This window comes from Periplaneta americana, chromosome 1 (assembly GCF_040183065.1).
Source record: "Periplaneta americana isolate PAMFEO1 chromosome 1, P.americana_PAMFEO1_priV1, whole genome shotgun sequence".
NCBI classification, from domain to species: Eukaryota; Metazoa; Arthropoda; class Insecta; order Blattodea; family Blattidae; genus Periplaneta; species Periplaneta americana.
Genome location: NC_091117.1, coordinates 190,092,464 through 190,117,495, shown reverse-complemented (window position 1 = coordinate 190,117,495; position 25,032 = coordinate 190,092,464). Strand labels below are relative to the sequence as shown.

The 25,032-nt window shown below is 35.1% G+C and overlaps 2 protein-coding genes across 6 annotated transcripts in view; one reads left to right on the top strand and one right to left on the bottom strand.

The window, feature by feature from the left end:
* Nucleotides 1–9,098: 9,098 nt before the first annotated feature.
* On the top strand, nt 9,099–11,585 carry ND-19 (NADH dehydrogenase [ubiquinone] 1 alpha subcomplex subunit 8). The gene is made up of 3 exons (XM_069834371.1): nt 9,099–9,315; nt 9,621–9,796; nt 11,086–11,585. The coding sequence occupies exons 1-3, from the start codon at nt 9,187–9,189 to the stop codon at nt 11,306–11,308; spliced, it is 528 nt and encodes a 175-aa protein (XP_069690472.1). The 5' UTR covers nt 9,099–9,186; the 3' UTR covers nt 11,309–11,585.
* Nucleotides 11,586–12,649: 1,064 nt separating this feature from the next.
* Nucleotides 12,650–25,032, bottom strand: part of Galphaf (G protein alpha subunit f) — a 29,910-nt gene continuing 17,527 nt past the window's right edge. For all 5 annotated transcript variants that reach the window (XM_069834359.1, XM_069834329.1, XM_069834339.1 and 2 more), the window contains exons 8-11: nt 24,183–24,313; nt 23,957–24,084; nt 20,971–21,029; nt 12,650–17,216 (exon numbers count right to left, since the gene is read on the bottom strand). In XM_069834359.1, the coding sequence (XP_069690460.1) occupies nt 17,010–17,216; nt 20,971–21,029; nt 23,957–24,084; nt 24,183–24,313 (525 nt within the window). In that variant the 3' untranslated portion in view covers nt 12,650–17,009. The remainder of the gene's footprint in view (nt 17,217–20,970; nt 21,030–23,956; nt 24,085–24,182; nt 24,314–25,032) is intronic.

The window sequence follows — 25,032 nt, the reverse complement described above, 5'->3', positions numbered from 1 at the left end:
AAATTGTAGATTTCCGATTATAATTCAGTGCATTGTGCATCACAGAATAAGAAAGTTTTGGAACTCCATCACCACTATAAATTAAAGCTGTGAAGGACTGGGACGAGGTTTCAATAACGCAGTTCTCGGCCCAAAGCCTTTTAATGTCGTATTGTACGAAATAAGTTCTGGCTTGAGACCAACGAAAGGTTACAGAATGGCGCGAAATAACGTCAAATGTATTTGTTACGCCGACAACGTCGCGTTAGTAAGAGATAATGTACAAGCTTCAAAGACTCCTTCACAAAGAAACTTCAAAAACACCTACACGATGCAAACTGATGCAAGAAGAAACCATATGAACAATTTCTTAGTTTACATTATATGCTATTAATATTCATAAAACAACAAATAAAATAACAATTTAAATCCTTAAAAATCAAGAAACGAAATGTAAGTAAAAAAAATGTTTATAGGTCATATGTTTTAACACAGTATTATTATCCAATAGGCTTGAACTTACACCACGAAAGCTACCAGAGTATAAAAAACTGTGAAATGAAGACATTGTGTGCGTTTTTAAGCTTTCACGGTGAATGTATTCAGAAACAGACTTCTAAGTATTCCACACAACTCAAATGGGCTGACAAGACGCCAGAAACCCAACTTTGAGTGCTTCTACCTGAAAGCCAGATTTGTATAATATATTCGTTACTGTAGGTACGTTAACAGAAATCCACAATTTACGTAAGTCACACAGAATTGTGTGCACTCAAATTTGGGTTTCTGGCGTATTGTCAGCCCATTTGAGTTGTGCGGATATAAAGGGAAGAATTGTGACGGTGTCGTTTATAGTTCCTGGAGTGGCTCAGTCGGTAGAGCATTCGTGCGCTAAGCGAAGGGTCCCGGGATCGATACCTGGCCCCGGAACAATTTTTCCCTTGAAATTATTCAAACTTGTTTCACAGGGAGCTTCTACACGAAAGCCAGATTTGTGAAGGATAAAATATACTTTAGGCCAGCGTTTCTCAAACTATGGTCCGCGCACCACCTGTGGTCCTCGATGACTGCCCTTGTGGTCCTTCAAAAAAGACAGAAGAAAAAATAAAATTGAATCGAATTGCGTATCACACTATAGCTGAAAATCTCAGAGTTTGTAAATGGCACATGGCAATCGCCTTTCACTTTTTCTCCCAGTACTGATATTTTATGAAATTTATTTAACCTACCCGTCTATCGCCTTCCCACTCTACTCTCAGCAACAAAAGAGAGATTTAAAGCACTATGAACGTGGTGTTTCTCGCCATCTTTTCCGTGCAAATCTGGCGCTGTGCCTGTTACCCAGCTAGGGATCGCCCGAATTCATAACAGGACCAAAGTACCAAACCTTTTCATGTATTGATGACTTTCTTAATAGTTTTGCTGACACCCAGTCTGCACATTCAAATGGTCACGTACTGTACGTCGTACACCAATAATAGAACATGCAAAATTGCATCTTTACTTGTTGAAAATCGGGCATGTTTCTGCATTAATTTTTTTTTATTTCTGTTTTTGCAAATGACGATATAAGAAATTTTCTTCTATTAACATTAACTTAATTAGTTAATACTAATATAAAATTAATTGAATTAAATTAATTTTAATTAATTATTTCTACATTAAAATTTAAGTATACTGGTATTAAAATATGCTACATATGCGCACTGTTCAAAACATACAGAGGTGAGCCTGCCTGGAGAGAAATAAAAAATAGGTTGCAGCCGCCAAATTACTCTTCAAGGAACGACCACTCATATAAATTGAGGGAAAGAAGGCAGAGGACGGACACTGGAAAGTTTTCTTTTCTCAATCGTACTATCAGGGACTGGAATGCTTTACCTGCAGACTTACTAAAGGCTTTACCAACAACCAAAAATGTATTTAAAAATAGGCTTAAGGACCTTACTAATAGACGGTAATTATACACAGTATTTAAAAGGTGTAAATGATATGTTGTTATTGAAGTGTTGTATTAGTGAAGAATTATGTTGTGTCAGTGAAGTGTGTTGTATCAGTGAAGAAGTATGTCGTGTCAGTGAAGTGTGCTGTGTAAGTGAAACGTGTTCCTGTCAGTGAAGCTTTATAGTTTATAGTGGCAGTGCATAGTATTTGAACAGTGAAATGTTTTTGAAGTGTTAGTGAAATCAGGATAGAATCAGTGAAATGTGTCGTAGTTCCATTGCAGTGAGTGAGTTGACAGCGAAATGAGTGTAATTTGAAAGGTACTTGTGCAGATATGAACATATCATACTCGTGGGTTTTAGTTCGATCTTAGTTTTAAGATACAAATTAGATTTATTTCAAATGTTATTTTAAGTGATCGTTTCATTTAATTTAGTATATTCCCTGTTGTTGTTGTTGTTGTTGTTGTTGTTATTATTATTAATTATAGTTAGTATTAATTATTGGTATTATTATTAATTGTATTTTTAATTAATAAGTTTATTATTGTCATTATGGAGTGTAATTAGTTACCACTGCCACCGGGTATATACCCACTGCAGTGTGAATAAATACATACATACATACATACATAAATTTGCTTTCGAAGGGAACAAGAGTAAGGTGGTCCGCGGAACTGTTCTGACTTAAAAAAGTGGTCCCCACTTCAGAAAAGTTTGAGAAACACTGCTCTAGGCTTCTTGTTATTGCATGCATGTAGAAATTTGTGCAGTTTCATTAACCATACATGCAATCACAAAAAAATATAAAAGTAAATAAGACATTTGGCGTGATGGCAGGGCTCAGACCAAACTGTGAAGAGGGGGGATGTGCTACTTTCTAGCTTCCCAACCCTTTTGAGCATATGTCAACGATTTGGCAACCCTCGTCACGACCGCCTCGCGCCTTCATAAGAGTTCTGTCATCCGCGAGGAACTCGCAGCTAATTACTTGATCATTCAGCACGCAACGTGAGTTCACACTCAACTCGAGCTAACGAAAGAGTTTTTATTAATTATATTCGCCTTCAAATAACTAAAGAACAATACGCCCAGGAGAGAATCGTGTCTTCATCCCATATCGTTACACCCATGTAAGAAATATTTATCAACACTAAAAATTCGTAGTGAATGGAAATCCCAAGTTATGTGGTCAACATGTCAATGTGTCTTCGTCTTGTATAGTCCCACTCGTGTAAAAAAATATTAATCAACACTAAAAATTCGTAGTGAATGGAAATCCCAAATTATGTGGTCAACATGTCAATATGTCTTCGTCTCGTATAGTCCCACTCGTGTAAAAAAATATTAATCAACACTAAAAATTCGTAGTGAATGGAAATTCCAAATTATGTGGTCAACATGTCAATGTGTCTTCGTCTCGTATAGTCCCACTCGTGTAAAAAAATATTAATCAACACTAAAAATTCGTAGTGAATGGAAATTCCAAATTATGTGGTCAACATGTCAATATGTCTTCGTCTCGTATAGTCCCACTCGTGTAAAAAAATATTAATCAACACTAAAAATTCGTAGTGAATGGAAATCCCAAATTATGTGGTCAACATGTCAATATGTCTTCGTCTCGTATACTCCCACTCGTGTAAAAAAAATATTAATCAACACTAAAAATTCGTAGTGAATGGAAATCCCAAATTATGTGGTCAACATGTCAATATGTCTTCGTCTCGTATTGTCCCACTCGTGTAAAAAAATATTAATCAACACTAAAAATTCGTAGTGAATGGAAATCCCAAATTATGTGGTCAACATGTCAATATGTCTTCGTCTCGTATACTCCCACTCGTGTAAAAAAAATATTAATCAACACTAAAAATTCGTAGTGAATGGAAATCCCAAATTATGTGGTCAACATGTCAATATGTCTTCATCTCGTATAGTCCCACTCGTGTAAAAAAAATATTAATCAACACTAAAAATTCGTAGTGAATGGCACTCCCAAATGATGTGGTCAACATGGTGAAAAGAAGACAAGGAATTTTATTTTTTAGCTTAAATGACAATTTTATTGTAACTTCGTTAAAATAAAACTGGTGAATTTGTTTATTACAGATTTATTAATTTGTCCTACAGAATAATATCTGTAATATTGACAATTCATATTTGAGGAGAAAAATTCGCTCCGGCGCGGCGCCGGGGCCACAAAGGCAAACATAGAAGGATGGGTTCGATCCGGTATTGTGGATTGAATTCGGCGTAGCTCAGTGGTCAAAGTTCTTGGTAAGTAGAACCAAGGATCCGGGTTCGATTCCCGGCGCCGGAGCGAATTTTTCTCCTCTAATATTAATATTAATGGTGAATTTGTGCATAACGTTACGTAAAGTAGTAGATTTATTAGTTACAGTATGAAATGTATAATGAAAGAGTATAATCACGCCATTTACATGCCATCGACTACTTTTACCATTTCCATTACAGTATATTGCTTGACTTGCCTTGACTTTTCGAGGGTCAGGCTTACAATTACTCATTGTATACCCTATAAATTCGATGATTGTCCGATTCTGACAAGTGGCCCCTGGGTCACCTTTTGCTTAAATAGTTGTAATTTTGATAACGAACATTAAATTGTTATTTTACAACTATTCTCGTGTAATTAAATAGCTTTACTGTTTTAATTTGTTATTTTATGACACTTTATCAACTGCTATGGTTATTTAGCGTCTGAATGAAATGAAGGAGATAATTCCAGCGTAATGAGTCCGGGGTCCAACACCGAAAGTCATTCGGGAGGAAATTAAACGCAGAATAAATATGGGAAATGCCTGTTATTATTCGGTTGAGAAGCTTCTGTCATCTAGTCTGCTGTCAAAAAACCTGAAAGTTAGAATTTAGAAAACAGTTATATTGTAGGTTTTTCTGTATGGCTGTGAAACTTGGACTCTCACTTTGAGAGAGGAACAGAGATTAAAGGTGTTTGAGAATAAGTTTCTTAGGAAAATATTTGGGGCTAAGAGAGGTGAAGTTACAGGAGAATGGAGAATGTTACACAACGCAGAGCTGCACGCATTGTATTCTTCGCCTGACATAATTAGGAACATTAAATCCAGACGTTTGAGATGGGCAGGGCATGTAGCACGTATAGGCGAATCCAGAAAGTGTTAGTTAGGAGGCCGAAGGGAAAAAGACCTTTGGGGAGGCCGAGACGTAGATGGGAAGATAATATTAAAATGGATTTGAGGGAGGTGGGATATGATGGTAGAGACTGGATTAATCTTGCTCAGGATAGGGATTGGTACCTAGCTGGCTTATGTGAGGGCGGCAATGAACCTCCGGGTTCCTTAAAAGCCAGTAAGTAAGTAAGTGAATTGAAATGTTTATTATTATTATTATTATTATTATTATTATTATTATTAAAGTACACGGTTATATTTTTGTTGCGATGTTTGAGACTACAACTTTTCCACGTGAAGGCCTATTTGAGAACTTACTTACTCCCTTAAGGCTTTCAGAGAAGCCGAGGTTCATTGCCACCCTCACATAAGTCCGCCATCTATTCCTATCCTGAGTAAGATTAATCCAGTCTCTACCATCATATCTCACCTCCCTTAAATCCATTTTAATATTACCGTATCCTCCCATCTATGTCTCGGCCTCCCCAAAGGTCTTTTTCCCTTCGGCCTCCCAACTAACACTCTATATGAATTTCTAGATTCGCCCATGCATGCTACATTCCCTGCCCGTCTCAAACGTCTGGAGTTACTGTTTCTAATTATGTCAGGTGAAGAATACAATGCGTGCAGTTCTGCGTTGTGTAACTTTCTCCATTCTCTTGTAACTTCATCCCTCTTAGACCCAAATATTTTCCTAAGCACCTTATTCTCTAACACCCTTATCCTCTGTTCCTCTCTCAAAGTGAGAGCCCAAGTTTCACAACCATACAGAACAACCGGTAATATAACTGTTTTATAAATCCTAACTTCCAGCTTTTTCGAGAGCAGACTGGATGACAAAACCATTTCATCCGAATAATAACAGGCATTTCCCATATTTATTTTGCGTTTAATTTCCTCTGGAGTGTCATTTATATTATTTGTTACTCGAATTTTTCCACCTTTTCAAAGGATAAATTTCCAATTGGTTACTAATATCTACAAGAAGGGCTTACCAGCCTGTCACCATGGACGGGAACGCGATAGTGTGGGAAAGTGTGTGCGATGGTGAAGTCGTAGAATAATGTTTACTTTATATTCGATCATAACTACCCGGAAACATTTTAACACAAGGATTATCTGTTGAGCAAGTCAAAAGAGTTGTACTAGCGGAATTTCAAATATTGACGCGTGATTACCATGTCGTAATGATACGTTAAATGTCAAATCGAGGGAATGGCTAAATAATTCGGACGATTACTAATAGTCTTTCTGAAGGCTGAAGGTTACCGTTAAGCAATTAGACTGCAGATGCGTTAATAATCACAAGTGAGTTGTCTGCTATACGTGACAAAGGCATTCCAACCACGTGGACCAATAAAGAGGGATCAAAGCAGCCGCTTAGAGTTCGTGAGTCACACTTCCTTCCAGCGCAGACGACATGGAAACTACAGGTCTTGAGTTCGTTTATGTTTATGGGTTTAATGACATTGCGTTCTCCGCTATTGTTCAAGCGGAAGCTTATATGGCCACAAATCCAGCAGATCCATTTCGCTTCCTGGCAGGCGAAAGGAAATTCATCTGTTTATCTCCCTTCTATAAGAGCCGCATCTGTGTCTACCTCCCCTAATTTCATCTATCATCTGCATTAGTTACACATAGGCTGGTACTTCGAGGCTGATATAGGAAGGGTTTGGAGTAGAGATGAACAACGATCGAGAAAGCAACACTAACTGCGCCCGCAAAGCCGAAAACCCGCACGACAATGTTCCATACGTCGCGTCGCGTCCTTGACGTAAAGACTGCTTGTGAGTGTTTCGAGACGTCGAGATTGATCACTCCCGAAGTCCCGAACGTCAAGCAGCCTTGAATCGCCACTGTTGTTTATACCTGACTGAACTTTTATCTAGGTAACAACTGTTATATAATATGTAAAAACAATCAAGTAGCCTATTTGAAACATCATCTCTATTTTTCAGTGTATAATAATCCGTTCCCCAGTCTTTATTTAATTACTAGGCCCTTATTAAAAGGCTAGGAATTTTCTTTTCATATGTTTGAGATCAAGTATGCAATCTCAAGTAAAAATATGTTAACGTTATGTTTTATGTTTCTTAGAAATGCAAATTTATTTGAGATTTTTTTTCTGTTTATATAACCATAGGTAATATCATATAATAGAACCAGAACATTTTGATAATTAAGATACTGTTCTTTCTTGTCTTTTTGTCTCATTTAAACATTTATAATGTCATTTATTTCAATTATGCATGTTATTCAAAGTTATGAAATCTGTCCACGCCGACCAAAAGCTATTTCGAGAATGATGAGCGAGACTCGAAGCGCACGAGAATGACGAAACGAGACGAGACTTGAAAGACAAATGCAACGAACACAGCGAGCGAGAGCGGCAGTTAGTTTTGTTCATCTCTATACTTGTTTTTTGAAAGATGGGACATGACAGTTAAGCGACCGAGCTTGGAACTACAGTGCTACGTTGCCAATATGGATTACTACGCTGTCAGCTGATGGAAGCTAGCAATTGACGTTAAGATGGTTGACATATAGGCTAGCTCTCTCAGTAATCATATCTAATTTCCAGTACTCCATACTATAAACCTAAGGTAATTTATTTGCAAGGTATTTTAGCAATGCCATATAGTGTCAGGTACATAAGTAACGTTCACAGTAATAATAATAATAATAATAATAATAATAATAATAATAATAATAATAATAATAATAATAAAGTGGTATAGCGCACAACTTTAACTTTCGCAGAAGCTGGTCAATGAAGCTTTCGTTTCGGCACAATGTAAGACAATCAATTTTATACCCATGCAATTAGTATTGATAAGAAATTTGTAATTTAAAAATCACTCACTCAAATTAGCAGCTCCTCCGGATCATCTCCATCTGAATCCTCTAACGCAGGAATATAATGCTGTGACTGTGAGGTCCCCGGGGTAGTAAGTTATTCCTAGCCTGGCCACTTTCATTTCTGTACGTAACCAAGGTACATATTTTCTCCAAAATCTCTCGTGGTACCTAATAATTCTTGCAACACTTGTTCACACGACCCAGACCTGCCCGTATTGTGAGAATTGCATTCATTAATTTTGTCCCCATCCGTTTTCGTAGACTTCACGACATTCAGCATTATCTTCATTTGAGCTTTAGACCAAGAAAGCACAATAAGATCAACCAACTCTTGAAAAGGATTTATATCAGATACGTCCCTATAACTGGCTACTTCACTCCAGAATTCAGTTTTGTTTGTCTTCAAGTTGCACTTCACATAGCCACTCTTTACGAAATCGTTGCTGATATTGAGGCCCCATACTCAATTATTTACGGATAAATAGCACAGAGAAAGGTTTAACGATATTGTACCGGTATATTTATAAAACGTGTATGAATAATAGTTAACACTGTCACGGTATATGTCTTACACAAATATTTTTTAAGCAATTGAATTTAATCTGTCTGTATTCTGTAATCTCTATATACAGTCATTGTTGTTACGTGAAGTACTAGTGCACGGCGGCAGCAGATGTTCGACTTTTAACGTTTGAATAGAATGCCGCCGCACTTACATTTTATTATTGTCCGATTGTTATAATCGACCGGTATTAAACTTGCAAAAACAACAATAACGCTAATATGAATTTCATTTCAGAAACATTAAAGATTAAAAACCGCGAGACGGTTATACAAAAAAAGCTAGATTTAACGGGAAAATCGCTGTATAGGCGCATTCATCCCCAAAAATAAAAATAAGCGCTCTCCCGACTTACCATTTATCGTGGGACTCTACATGAGACAGTGTTACCAATAAAGCATTTAGTGCATTGCAATGCTTACGTTAGTTATATATAATATTTATTATACACATTTTAATAAATGTTATATATAATAATGTAGGCAAGTTTATTTGTTTATTTTCGAATGTGTACCAGTCCTATATTTATTAAAATGTCCATTGCCAACTTTAAGTTGTGTTGGCGAACCTGTCATTTCCTGCTCATGCTCAATCACCACCGAACTACCAAAGGGGATTTAGGATAGAGAAGCAGAAGTACCGATTTGTTGCATAATCGGGAACTTTAAAGATGGTTGTAACAGCAAATACGTATTTACCAACAGAAGAAGAATTAACTGTCCAAGAAGTGAATCTGAGTGGTCCAGCCCTTAGAGCTGGAGCATTTCATTTAGGCAAACACTGTGAATACGAGAACAATGTATGATTTTTTTTTTTCCAGATACGTTTGCTATTTGTATGTATGCAATAGTTCGTTGCCTCAAATCGTTAATTCACGCTTAAATTTTAATAAAGCTCTAATGAAATGATTATACATTACTGTAATGTAGAATCCTTGATAGTGGTTGTCTTACTCCTAGCCAAAGGTCACAATGTTCGTGTTTAAAATAAAAATACATCATCCTCAAAGATAACCTCTAAAAGCTAAATTAAAACTTTTTACCTTCATGCATTTCCTGTGTGAAATATTTGAGCAGGCACGTAATATTTATATTTTATTTTCAGGAATTTATACTCTGTCGCAAGGAACTTGATGATCCAAGAAAATGCATTGATGAGGGCAAAGCTGTAACAAGCTGTGCACTAAATTTTTTTCGTAAAGTAAAGGGAACATGTGCAAAAGAATTTACGCAGTATGCCAATTGTCTTGATAAGTCGAGCACAACACTAGATTTTAAACAGTAAGTATATGAATTGTTAAATGTTTTGGTGAGACTAGCGCTGAGGTAGTTCCTGTTACTTTGGAAGTGAAAATTTTTTAATTTAGCAGGGTTTTTTTGCTGAATTCACATATGCTTTAAAACTCAATTAACACAGTGAAACTAAAATACATAATTCCCATTTTCGAACAAGAAATGTGATATGAACATAACCTATTGTCTTGCAAGCAGAGAAACAATGTTACCATTATGTTGTCTCCTTTGTTTGTGCTTCATGTTATCCTGTAAATTTTTAACTTTAGTAATCATGAGTTTTGAAAGCATAGCTATGTGAATTCATACTTTCTTTTTGGCGTCTGAAAATAATTTATTCTTGTAGGCCAAGAGAAAAAACGGTTATATTTCAACATTGTCTTACAACTCTAATCTAAACGAACAGAATAAAATAATTGCACTAATGTGTCCTGTTATCTCGAATAAATTTTCACTCTATATTTTAAAACTCTAGTAGCCTATACAAAACAAACTTGGTTAATATGGCCTAATAATGGTACAGGGGTTAAAATCACCTCTTTTAAGAATGTGCAGTAATATAGACATCATCATTCCCATTCCAAACTATGGGTGAGATTGATGAGTATGTTTTTACTTTTTATTTGAATGGGTAAACAGGCCAAACATAACAAAATACTCGTATAACAAGAGGTGTAGGCTAGATTGAATTGTTTTTCTTTGCTGTAAATGAATAAGGAATTTCACAACGTTTCTAAAATTGGCTCTATATTCGTATTGGATATGTCAAGCTGTTTGTAACAACCCTAATGAATGAGTAGAGTACTTTTCTACTCCCCCCCCCCTTCCCATTTTCACCTGAAGACGAAGATAGAGCCAGTCTTTGAACTATTGTGAATTCCTCCTGTACTGTCAGAAATAATAGGGAATTCTATATGAAAATTATCAATCTGCGTCTGATTTACAGCAATGATATTTTAATTAAAAAATAATATGAAAGATATCACAAAAATAATAGGCCTACATAGTGAATTGTTTCAAACTTCATGTTGAAAAATCAAATATTCAACTAGACAGTAATATTACTGTTATTGTTCTCCGAGGGCTGGCTATTTGTTTTGTAACCATCAATCTTCTGGCTTTATAGTAATTATAATGTGGTTAAAGTTGGTGCAGTGAAATTCTTATAATTTCGCTATTCAAATCCTGTGGACACTGTTCTCTGTTATTTAAAGTCCTCTTTTATCATTACAAATTAGTCTACCCAATCCACAAATGTTATACTTGATTACTTTTAGCTGCCGAAAGACCCAGGCTGCATATGACAAATGCATCAAGGACAACCTTGGAATAGATCGTCCAGAATATGGATACTTCTGCAGAGCAAAGGTGCACGATACCAAGCGTCCAAAACCAGAGCCAAAGAAGCCAGATGTGTATCCTGACTACACCCCATATCTTCCAGAGGACTACCCAAAACCACCTGCCAAGTATGGTTCACGATTCCATTGGCTAAACTGAAGAAAGAGCACAACTTGCCTTTGGTGGAAAAACCATTTGTGTCATGAGACAGTAAATATTGTAATACCAGGTGATAGTGATGATTTGCAGAAGTAAATTAGCTGATACAGCCTGCATTCTTCACCAGAGGCATTGAATGTACCGTAGTAATATACTTCACAAAGAATTGTAATGAATATATTTACAGAAATAGTCATGTAGAAGATTGCTACTCAAAACACTTCTATTTTGGGTATTCGTTGGATGTGTTGTAAATAAAGGGAGACATGATTAAGTTTCAGAGATTTATATTTCATTCCTTCTTTGACGGTAAAGTAGGAAAATTAGAGTATAAATCTTATAAAACTAGAACACAGCTAACCATTTGTTTTTAAACACTTTTTTTTTTTAATACTTTAATGTCATATACTGCTATGTATAGTATATGAATACATAATACATTATTAAATATTTCTCTTCTGCCTTGATGTTATGTGCCTGATATCATCATTGATTCAGTCATTTCTCTTGAATTAACTTCGCCATCTTACACATTGTCTGTCTGTCTGTCTGTCTGTCTGTGCTTCAGTGGCTGACCATGATAATATCTTTGAAAAATATTGGAGTGCAAGGGGTTAAATGACTTTGTCATACGCCTGACATTAGAAAACAACAACAACATTACAACATTACACCATGCAGAGGTTAATATATGTTACACCAATAAGTGTTTGAAAAGAAATAATGGAATGCTGACATCACCAGTTTCACTTATACTACATGGAATTTGATTTCAGATCTTCATTGTGGAAGATAAAAACTAGTCATCTGGCTGGCAATAGACCTATATTGATATGATGTATTTGAGCTTATAAGAGAAATTTGAAAGTCATTTTTATTTTCAGATAAGTTATAAGAGAAAGTCTGGCACTTCTATTTATTTTTATTTATTTATTTAATCTGATGGAGTTAAAACCATTAGGCCTTCTCTACCACAGCATCAGAATACAAATAAGTTAGGCATATCAAAAACAAATTTAGAGAGAGGTAAATAACTTCAACGACCTCTTATGCACTTGACAGTTATTTGCGTTGACAATCCTTTGCATGAAAAAATTGAAGCTATGCAGTATTCTTCTGAACCAATCAGAACGTAGCATTTCCTATCAATTGTTCTGCTGTTACATCAGGCATCAGAATTCGTGGAAAGGACTTGTCAGCTGTTCTGTTTACTGTCGCAATGATGCATTTCTCACTACCAAATTACATACAACTGTCGGGTTCATAGTTACAACAGTTTGGATATAGAAGCTTTATATCTGAGCTGAGCTGAAAACAGGTTAAAAGTAATCAATACTGAAACATAGTTAAATAATATTTATTATCTTTTCTTTACACATTAATTTTTAATATAATCTTACAAATAATTATATTTTTACATATATTAATATAAAATATTATATACAAATTAATTTACAAAATTCTACATACACTCTGCTATATTTATGTAGACTACAATATTACACAGACTGCTTTGGAAGGAAAGATTAATGTAAAACATTGTGTTAAAGAAACTGTGTGCTAGAATTTTTTTGCCCTCGGGCTTTCTCCAAATTGACGTGGTTCACAGTCATAAACACAGAGAGCACATTTTGCCAGGTGCCATACTGTGATGGATAGATAGCAGACCTATTACAGTATATGATACAGTGATATATGAGAGTATGGAGAGATAATATCACAAAATGCTATTACAGTACCTTCTTCTTAATCCACTCTTCTGGTACCTTTCAGTGTTGAGGATACGAGAGATCTCCATCTATTATTACAGTACCACTCACTGCAATTTGGAGTAGAAAATTCATTACAAAGTTAGGAAGCTACAGTATATACTTCGTACTTCTGTACATTGTTTTCCACGTCAGAATGAATCTTGCATTTTTTAAGACTTACCAATGTTATGTTAACCCTTAATTTTTTTTTAACTATTATTTTGTTTACATTATCCTTCAAATTACAGAAAGCAAATATTGGTTTCTTAAGCCAATTTGTAGTAAATTAACAACTCCGTTTTCTTTTCTATGATTTCAAATTCTTGCATAATTCACACATCATAATTGCCACTGCATTGTATTCCCTTCCCAAGAGACAAACTTGGGATTTCCTGGAATTGACGCAAACATCTGGGTCTTCAAGTGTTGATAGTAGTTCCAGAAATCACTCTGTTTCTCTGAAATGGCCTGATACTATTTATGTATCATATTCTATTCATATCCTTAAACCATCCATTCTTAAAAATATGTCTGATTCGTTATTTGATGCTGTCTACTCGGTACTAATTCACATTACCTAGTAACTTCAGTCATCACTGTTTTCTACTCTGACAAATTAGCTTTTACATAAGTCTCATCCACATCAGAATTAATTCTCCCATTTTGTGAAGATGTACCGATGTCATGTTAACCTTTCATTTTCTAAGTATTTATTATTTTACTTACATTAACCTTCAGAATACTGAGAGCAAATACTGATTTTTAAACCGATTTATAGCAGTAAATTAGCAACTATTTCTGACAGCTGGCACCAGCATTTTTGGCGTTTGTCCTAGATATATAGTGCCCAGTTTGTGAGCATGTTGCTAGTGCAGCTGAGAATGGTACCACTTCCTATACACGTCACATCAACCATTTGCCAAACACAGTTGTTAGACTGACTGCGGCAAATGTAAAACACTCACACTGAACGTTTCCATTACTTATTTCACACGCCAAAAACGGTGACATGGACTGTAATAGATACTGAGTTATTCAGTCAGAAATCAACTGCCGCACAACACAGGTGCTGACAGTGTGAACCAGGACAAGGCAGCCTCTATTAAAAAAAATCCGAGAGCACAACAGCCCATGAAGGGTCGTGGACAGTCGAAACCAGAATGGAAATATATTGTGGTTAGCATGATGATTTCCCCAACCATTATAGCTGGCTCGCAGAACTGGATTTAACTATCTGTTGTAGCTTCCCAAATTCATCACTATGCTGGGTGGGAACTGATCGCATACACTGGTCGAAATTTCATAAATTTTTTCTCATCAAGACTCGAACTAGCACGCATTCTGTAATAAGTCCTAGGCATGATGCCTTAGACCACGACACTATGGCGCAAGTCATTAGCTGTTCAGTTGAGTATATGCTCTTGTGAGGTCAAGATATGAGTTTTTATCATTTTTCTGTCTGCTTAAGTGAATTCTGAATGAAGTGAGGGGGCTCTATTTAAGTATTTCATTCCACAAAGAGTTTTCATGTATGATTCATGTGTTTCAATTGAGTTGATACATAAAGTTCAAAGAAAATTCAGAGTTCAGTTCCCCAGTAGTAGCATTTCACACTGTTCACCGTTAATGAATAAATGTCAGTGAATGGGAAGAGTTAAAAGACAGAAACATAAATAACATAAGGAGACTTTGGATGACCGTGGCTTTTGACTGCCATACTCGCCAGACCTTGCCCTTGCCCACATGTTTGGACTACTCAAAGAGGCGATGGGAGGAAAGACATGTCGTTCTGATGAAGAGTGCACACGACCACAAGATTTTTTTTTTTTTTTCAGAGGAATCCGTGTGTTTCTTATGTACTGGAGCACCTGTGTTGAACATCAAGGATACACTTGTGTTTCACTTTTGTTCAATAAATTACAGTAGAACCCGATTATCCATCACCCTATTAACCGATTGGTGGATTATCCAACTGTCTTTCTCGTCCTTTTTTCCCTACAGAAATATATTGAGTAAGCTACTGTACATTATATTAGCAAGTTATTTTTTTCTGGAGAGAGCTATTACAAGACTCTACCCTTACACAGTATGGTCTACTGTTCGAGTTGTACTGTATAACTTCTGTATAAAATGTCTTCCACGAGTATTTAAAGAAATCGTGTTGTGCTAAGTATAAAAAGTGCAAATAACTGCGTGGTTTTGGGGAACGAGAAACTGTGGCTTATCTCAGAATACCAGACTGGAGTCACAACCATGTGCAATTTAATAAAAATCAAGAATGACGTATATGAAGTATGTAAATCTACACTACGAGACCTGCATATTTCTATCTTTCCACAAGAGCCATTACAAGAAATTTCTTTGTACCCTAAAATTCCGTTGTTAAAAATCACACATATCAGTGAACTTCTGATCCACTACCTAGCGTGTTCAATACAAAACCATTAGCATTATTCACTAAATTTACGAAAATATTTTATGGTACGGATTATCCGATTTTTTTGATTAACCGTTCAGTCTACCCCCTTCATTACCATGGATAATAGAGGTTCTACTGTAAATGAAAAAAAAAAATTACGGTTTTCATTTGACTCCCCTTCGTACATGGATTTCTTATGGTAATGTTAATTCCCTATAGCTGCATCTACATGGTTCAATTTTCCATGGGCGTACACATGCAAAGAATATTGAAAAAAATCAAGTTTAATACGCATGTTCAATTAAGATGCATGAAGATTTTGTATCTACATGGTGCATCGTTCTGAACGTCATCTTCACTACATATATATATATATATATATATATATATATATATATCAATTAATATTAAATATCAATTAATATTAAATATCAATATTGCATGCATTGCTTGAATGTGTAAAATTGAAAGAAAAGTTGAATCGTTAGATGCACCTTCAGTACTATAGTTTGAAATACGTTATAAGTCTACTTGTGGCTGTTGATTGTCAACTGGATCACTCAGTATTATTTTATCATAATTCTGTTATCATTGTTAATTGTTTTCTGAAGAAATAGCCAGAAATTCTTGTTAAAAACTTTAAATCTGCGAATTCTATTATTCTCTTCCATTTCTAGTAGTGGTCCAATATTGGGATCTATTCTTAAGTACAGAAAAATGAAAACATTATAACATTTATCTTATCACTTTAATCATAGTACTTGTCATTGTTCCTTTACTATTTCTTTTCTTCCTCTTTTTTAGATTATTATAATTGTGCAACACATATTTTAGAATTGTTGCGCAAGTTGTATCTGCACCATAATTCAGAGATAATTATCATATCCCAGGAATCTGATATTTTGTACTTGTACTATTTCCATAATCTCTAAAGAACAAATATAAAATACATCTTGATTACACAACTTTTAACACTATATCACTTTGGAAAACGTATTATGTGTTTTTCACATGTTAAATTTTATGTTACCGGTACCTTTTTAACATGTTTTGGCCTGCTATTGGCCATCATCAAAACTGGTTGTTGCTGGTCTTGGCACTTTTGTTTTGTTTTCTGTGGGGGTGTGTTTGTGTAGTGTAATGTGGAATCAAAGAGTGTGTGTGTTCTAAAATTGAGTTGTGTGTTGAAATATACAAACAAAGAATAACACATCCAAATGAAATTCTCAACACACAACTCAATTTCAGAACACACACACTCTTTGACTCCACTTTACACTACACAAACACACCCCCACAGGAAACAAAACAAAACGGGCCAAGACCAGCAACAACCAGTTCTGATGATGGCCAATAGCAGGTCGAAACATGTTAACAAGGTAACATAAAATTTAACACGTGAAAGACACATAATACATTTTCCAAAAATATAAAATAGTTTCCAACCATGGTTTTTTCTAGGTACCATTCCAGTTTTTTTTACCTAGTTTCAAAAGTTTTACAAAATGTCACACCTGAATCACTGTAACTGTTATTGGAGACCGAACTCATTGAGAATGGACATCAGGATCATCGTGTGCACATCCTCAAACACCGTTCTGATGTTGCCAGTGTCAGTAGCAATTGTAAAGTGGAAGTAGCATTGGCGGTTGTCATTCTCAGCAAGCTGCACTGTAAAGCCAGGCAACACACTAGACTTACGATCTTCAGCACTTTTTCTCTTCTTCTTTGTCATTTCCTGTACAAGCAGATAACAGGGACAATTTTAGTAATAAATAGTCTACTGGTCAACATACGAGATACGAGATTTGTAGTGCACACGCACTAACCCAGCCAAGATCAATTGATTTTTAAGTGAATTAAAAATTCTTGGGAGAATGATGGGTGAAGGTTACTTATGTCCCTGGCACTATAGAAAATTGCTAAAATACCTTGAAAAGTGCCTTGGATTTATAGTATTGATTAGTAGAAATTGATGTGATCACTGGGAGAGCTGTATGCCCACCTAACAAACCTGCCCCAAATACATACCTTACTTATATACGAAAATTATCGTGCGTGAATGAAGAATACGGCCATATTTCATTAATGTGACGTAATTTGAAGCAGAGAATGGGGTGGGTTTCAGTGTCGCCAACATAGTAATAATATACTACATACCTAATCTAACCTAACCTATCACATAATACACATCTAATCTAACCTAACCTGTCACATAATACTACACACCTGTAGTAATTTTAGTAAATATACTATTTTAGGTGGAATTTATGTATCAAGAACTAGTGGTGACAATTGTACTGAAGATTTCAATTCTACCAGTGAAAGAGATTGATTGTTGATTGGTTAGTTTCATTTCACACAACGTGTGTGTACTGACACGAAAACTAATTTGTAAGCACTCACCTAACTTGAACAATCTACCGACCCTTTTGTGCGAGGATAGACTTTTTCAAACGAACTTCGGTTCCCCTCCACTTCTAAGACCAATATGTAATTGTAATCTATACTAATAATAAATCTGTAGCCAAAATTTTTCTGGTAATTTTCGATTTCCCCAAAAATAATTGGTGTTAACATGTATAATTAACCATCCTTAAACCGAAAATCGCTTTTTTGAAAATTTTGTTTGTTTGTTTGTTGTCTGTGTCTGTCTGTCTGTCTGGATGTTTGTTACCTTTTCACGCAAAAATGGTTGAACGGATTTCTATGAAAATTGGAATATAAATTAAGTTCGTTGTAACTTAGATTTTAGGCTATATGGCATTCAAAATACGTTATTTAAAAGGGGGGTTATAAGGTTGCCTGAGTTAAATAAATCGAAATATCTCGCTTATTATTGATTTTTGTGAAAAATGTTATGTAACAAAAGTTTCTTTAAAAATGTTTTCCGATAAGTTTTATTCAATGCAAAATTTTGATAGGACTGATATTTAAGGATATATAAGACTTTTAAAATAACAATATAATACATTTTCACCGCCGCCTCAGATTATAGTGTTGTTGTTCCTGCAGTAACTCCTATCTGCAAAATATAAAATTTATGATTATGAAAAAAAAAAAAAAAACATATTTATTCATTCCATGGCAATGGTACACAGGAGATCGTGAATTCTTACATTTTCGAAAAAAAGAAATATAATTAAATACCACTATATATGCTGTATCAGTATTTAAGTTATTTGAAGGGTTCAGAACCATAGTGGGCCAAGCGCCATTTACTGAAGACGTAGAAAACAGTGGTTAAAATTAAGTTATTACCATAATTCAATGGAAACATATACCAAGTAATATAATGATATGTCAATCTTCATTAAACTATGGTTGCATGTAATAACAATTAAGAAACGTGTTAAAGGAATTGTCATTGCACCAAATGAGTGATCTCTGCACCAAAATGATCGCATTTTAATTATTTCAATACAATTTAAATTAAGTAACATATCGAGCAATTTATCCTTTTATCAAACACGAATGTTCCCTGGATCAAAGTTCTATTTTAATTATGTAATTACTTTATATTTATTTCTAACGGGTGCAGTGGAGCGCACGGGTACGGCTAGTATTAACATAAGTGACTACTGCTAATATCATAATAATTTAATTTTTTTAATGCTACACAGTACAGTATTGCATTGCAAACATGCTTGCTGATGCTTGTCAATGCAGCGGAGAAACTGCGGGAGGTTTAAAAGAGAAGGAAAGCATAATGATTCTGTATCTCTCTGTCTCTCTCTTTTTTTTCCCAGCAACCCACTTCACAAGCACATAGTCGGAAGCTAACTTATGACATCAGCTGTGTGTTCAAATTGATTCCAACTCAGAACATTGCATAAGCACGAAATATAAGAAGAAACGAATAATAAATAATTAATGTATCCCTATACAGTTAAGAAATTTTTCCTTTAAAAATGAAAAGGAAGCAATGCTTCCACCACATTCATGGATGCTACATCTCTGCTCATTTCATATAGTTAATCTAAAGTACGGCGCTTTAGACTATGTGGCTATAATAGCGTGGGACTTCACTGGTTGTACTATATATTAAACAAAATTAAATAAAAACTTCACTTTAAATATTTTATAACCAGGGAAAGGGATTTGGAGTATTATAAAGAATGGTGAAAAGTAGTATAGATATTCGTAGCTCAGTGACTGTCAAGCGAGCTGCGTCACGGCGCATGGAAGAGTACAGTCCACTTCATACAAACTTACACGCAACGTCTGTAAATATATTTCAGAATAAACAAATGGAATAGTTTAATGACATATAGTGACCTACATACATAATCTGCATTTCTTTTTGAACTACATGTGCTTTTCTTCGCAACGCACAAGACACCAATAAACAACATTACAAATATACATAGTTAAATATGAACCTCTGCATCTTCGCGTGTCAGTGGACATATTGATGTTGATAGTTGTCTTCTGTATGGAACTCGCCTCTGAATATGTAGATCCAAACGAAATGGCATTTTCAATTAATGCTATACCTTGTTATAATAAATTGTAAATATTATTTTCAAATTTTCAAAATACAACTTTGCTCTGTTGCAAGGAAGGAAATTTTGTAACATGGAAAAACTCCGCTCTCCATCTGCAGAGACAATTAGAGAGTACTTGAAACAAGATACATCAATTAAATTCACATGTTGAATGACGTCATTGGGAAACGTCTTTGTTAGTACATCTGAAATCCGACTAAGAATATCGTATCCATCATTTTTAATCAAAACTTTGTTCATTTTTTCACCAACACGTTTTCCTATTTCACCTTCTACTGCACTCAGTTTATTTACAATAGTCCTCATAATATTTATTTGCTCAACTAGTTCTACTCCTGACTTTCCTAATTGAATAATGGCATCCGGTAAATATCCAAAATTTGACTTAATATCCATGACTTCTTTCTCGATTGTTTCATCATTTAGCAGTTCCTGGCGTATTTGAATCGCAGCCGCGTCATCGGTATCGAAAGACTGGACCACTTTCTTCACAGATTGGAGGTGACGTGCGTAATAATTGCAAGCTTCTAACCATGACCCCCAGCTCTTAAGAACTGGACATGGGGGAAGCGACAATTTAGGGAATTGTTTCCTGAATTTTGATAATTGATCTGGAGGTTTTACAAATATAGTCTTTCAATACTGTATTGTTAGTTGGTTTCACTTTCGGCATTGTACCTGCACTTTACTACTCTGAACTGCAAACCTGCACGTTGAAGTTCTTATGCGACAACTGTCCCGTTCACCTGTTGTTGACGTGTAGAGACCTGCGAGGATGTCATGGAGGGGAGGACTTGGTATAAAGGGTTGTAAACAAATGACTGTGTAGATGCCAATACTAGCTTTTACTACTCCAAATTCCGTTCCCTATTTATAACAAATATTAAATAAAATAATATAAAAAATAAATACACAATTCATAGCTGTAGCAAGCAGTAAAGGAAGTCCTTTACATAATAATTTAAATGTCATGTTCTTACTTACATGGAAAAGATCCCGAATGAAACTCCTAGTTTTCAGGTACTCATCTTTAATATTGCCATCTGGTGTAAGAATAAAAAAATATATATTAAACAGAAGTAATTGTCAGCCCAATGATGATGTAAGTACTGAAAGTCATTTTGGTTTGGGAAGCTCACGTTAAAAATAGCATGATTCTACGCACATTAAAATGGAACCAAAAAATAATTTATTAAAAGCTTAACTCAGTACGGTATTATTATTATTCAACATTTTGACTACCTGGAAAATATATAAAACAAATTTTTTCGTACTATGTATTTGCAGATATTATATTAAATTGGACAACAGTTAAAATAAGCTTAAATAATAATTAAAATCATAAAAATTATATTATTCCGAAGTTATTTATCTTAAACGATCAAATTCATTACAAAAAATTTTACGAGAAAAAACAAGAGAAGAGAATTAGGAAACTGGACAGACCAAAATAATAATATGGAAACAAACACTTAAAAAAAAAAAAAATCAAGTGCAACACAACAATAAAAGCTTACGAGAAACAATATAAGAAGCAGTTTCACAACCTATTTGGAAATAATATTATGATTACACGAATATTAAATGGCTATGTTAACAATATTATAAAAAAGGCCAAGAAAACAAGAATTACGACAAGATTAGCAAACGCTAAATGGAAGGAACCATGGATTTAGTGAACAAAACCTACAATTTAAACATTAAACTAAATCATATGAAGCAAACATGTGATCATAATAACCAGTAATGTTAAGTAAAAACTTAGGGGGAGGGGGAAAACAAGTATTAAAATTAATCACAGAAATGGTCAAATCTACTCCGGTACCAGTATTTAAATTTGAAACTTTAAGAATAACCATTTATAAAAACAGATTTTCATGCAGAGATCGTTGTTATACAAAGACAAAAATAGCAACATAAATAATAATGCTTCCAAGCAACACTTTATTTGGGACAACAGAAATGATGTTACAGTACATCGAACAAAATCAAATATAGCTACTGTATCCAGAGAGTCAATAGTTATAAATAAAAAGAGATGATTCTCTATAAAGCAAGAATCAGGTACATGAATATATTGTAATTTATGCTTCCATTACATAATACTAGAACTACTTGCAAATAATTTGCAACTACAGCAACAGAAGAAGTCCTTAAGCAAATTGCATACAAAGCAAGATGTAGTACAGTTTCAATAGAAGCCATTTCCAATTACGGTACCGTAAACTGGGGTAAAGAGGATCACATGTGGTAAGGTGGATCATATGTGTATTGTTAGATACGTCAGCGCCACATGGATCACACATGCAAAGAAAACTATTTTTAGTGGCATTTATAGAAGAAAGGTTTTCTTTGCATGTGTGATCCATGTGGCGCTGACTTATCTAAGCAATACACATATGATCCACTTTACCACATGTGATCCTCTTTATCCCAGTTTACGGTACCACAACAACAATAACAACCATAAATCATCAAAACATAACATTAATTAAGCTTCCTGAAAGAAGAATACATCACATAATATTGCAGTAAATCCGTATCCATATAGGGCCAGAGGATCTTAAGGTAAGTATGGTATTCAATTATGAACTAACCTGATGTGTCAAATATATATATATATATATATATATATATATATATATATATATATATATATATATATATATAATGGAGAACCCTTAACTTGCCATTATTCATCCTGACTCTATGAGCATGGCTCATTGATGTCGCTTGTGCCAAAAAGCATAGAATACCGGTACTGAGTTTGTCAGAGTCTATCCAGAGTGCACCACAGGAAGTTGGTCTACACTGCACTCATAATGAATAAATGGATGATGATGATGGAGAATTGTTGGAATGTCACAGGGGAACTGGAGTGCTCGGATAAAATCTCTTTAAATAATTGATTAAATGGCGATCTTACTCGTGTTAATTCTGTAAGCATGTGCGGCTTACAGCTGTTTCGGTGCTTCTTCACACCATCCTCAGAGCCTATTAGATCTTGGCGTCATCTCGAAATTCGCTGCCTGTTGTGTGGGTGCGTTCGATTGTTGAAAAGTGTTGAAATGTGGTGTCAAATAGTGTGTGTGTTCTGAAATTGATCTGTGTGTTGAGAATTTGATCAGGGCGTGTTTTAGTGTGTCTGTATATTTCATATTGTTCTAGTGTGTTGAGTTTTTGGTTTTTGGGGTGTATGTGTAGATTTCCATGTCTGTATTTATGTTATTGCATGTATGGTTAGCATTGTTATGTGTTCGGCATATGTAGATGTATTATGTCCTCTGGTTATTGCTATAATGTGTTCTTTGTATCGAGTTTGGAATGATCTGCCTGTCTGTCCACCATAACATAACATAAATACAGACATGGAAATCCTACACATACAACCCAAAAACCAAAAACTCAACCCACTAAAACAATATGAAATATATAGACACACTAAAACACACCCTGATCAAATTCTCAACACACAGATCAATTTCAAAACACACACACACTATTTGACACCACATTTCAACACTTTTCAACAATCGAACGCACCCACAGAACAAGCAGCAAAGTTCGAGATGACGCCGAGATCTAGTAGGCTCTGAGGATGGTGTGAAGAAGCACCGAAACAGCTGTAAGCCGCACATACTTACACAATTAACACGAGCAAGATCGCCATTTAATCAATTATTTATATTCAAGTGTTAAAAGTAGTGTACGAAAGATTCAACATGGAAAATCTCTTTGTCGCTTGGATTATGGACTTGCACAACACAAATTATAAATTCAGGATGAATCGACCAGGATTTGAACCCTGGCATCCTGGCTTCAAAGTCCAACGCACTAGCACTGAGTCACTACGGCGGCTGTATCGAAATATTACGATGACAAATTGAATTTCTGAAATAAGGATCAGGATTTATTACAATGATGAATTGAACACAGCATTTTCTGGTAAAACATTTGTACTGCATATTACCTCTACTATCCATCTCGTACTTTTTATATTCTGGGAAGTACTGAACTATACTTTTGCCACTCTCAATCTTCTGCTGGAGGACATCTTGTTTGTTGAGGAACACAATAACACCCGCTTCTTGCAAGAACCTGCCAAGAAATTACAGTACATATAATTTATTGGAAAAGAACTAAAGTGTTAATTTTCTAAAAATTGAGAACCTATTATTAAGTCATTCTACCGGTACCTGCTATGCCAGACGTCAGAAAAGAGTGTTACAGCTTCTCGCAATCTATTGGTACTCGTGTCTTCCCTCAGTGTCTGATCAAAGTCACTCGATGCTACAAGAAATAATATCGCGTTGATTCCTTCAAATAACTGCAAAACAAAAGGTAGCTATTGTTTTATTTGTTCGTTTACTTATTTATATATTTATTCGTTTATTAATTCAATCATTAAAATTTTTATTTGTTTATTATTGGAAAAAAGCAATTCTGCATTCTGAAAGAGAGAGAGAGAGACGCACACAAACATACATATTATTAAGTAGAGCATAATGGAACTTCATATACATAGAATGTACGAAATGTATATGTTTTCCAAGATTTTGATCTTTTTTGTACTTCGTAAGATGTGTGCAGCTCAATTTCTGAACCTGCCGTCTGTACATAAGAGAAGTGAGGAGGGATCACAAAGTTAGCTTGTTGTTGCTGAAGGGTCCGAGAGGACTGTGTGTGGCCAGCTGGCAGCACCTTGTCACCTTGCAGTCAGGTTGGTTAGTGGAGTGGAGGATTGTGAGAGTGTAGTATTATTGTGTGCGGCTTGTTAGCAACAAACGGCATTTCTATATATCATCCCAGATCACATATATAACAGATTGCTCATCTCTATGTTAAAATCGGTAGCACTTTGAAGAGAACAACCACCAGGATCGCCACCCGTCCACCGTAAACGAACACGAGATGGCATTACAATCGCTAATGCAAGCCAAATGGGAGTTATGACGTGATTCCTTATGTAACAACTAGATAGCAGCATAGTAAACCTGACAAAAGTTGTTACCATCAAAGCCTACAAGGCCGAGCAATCTGGGTATA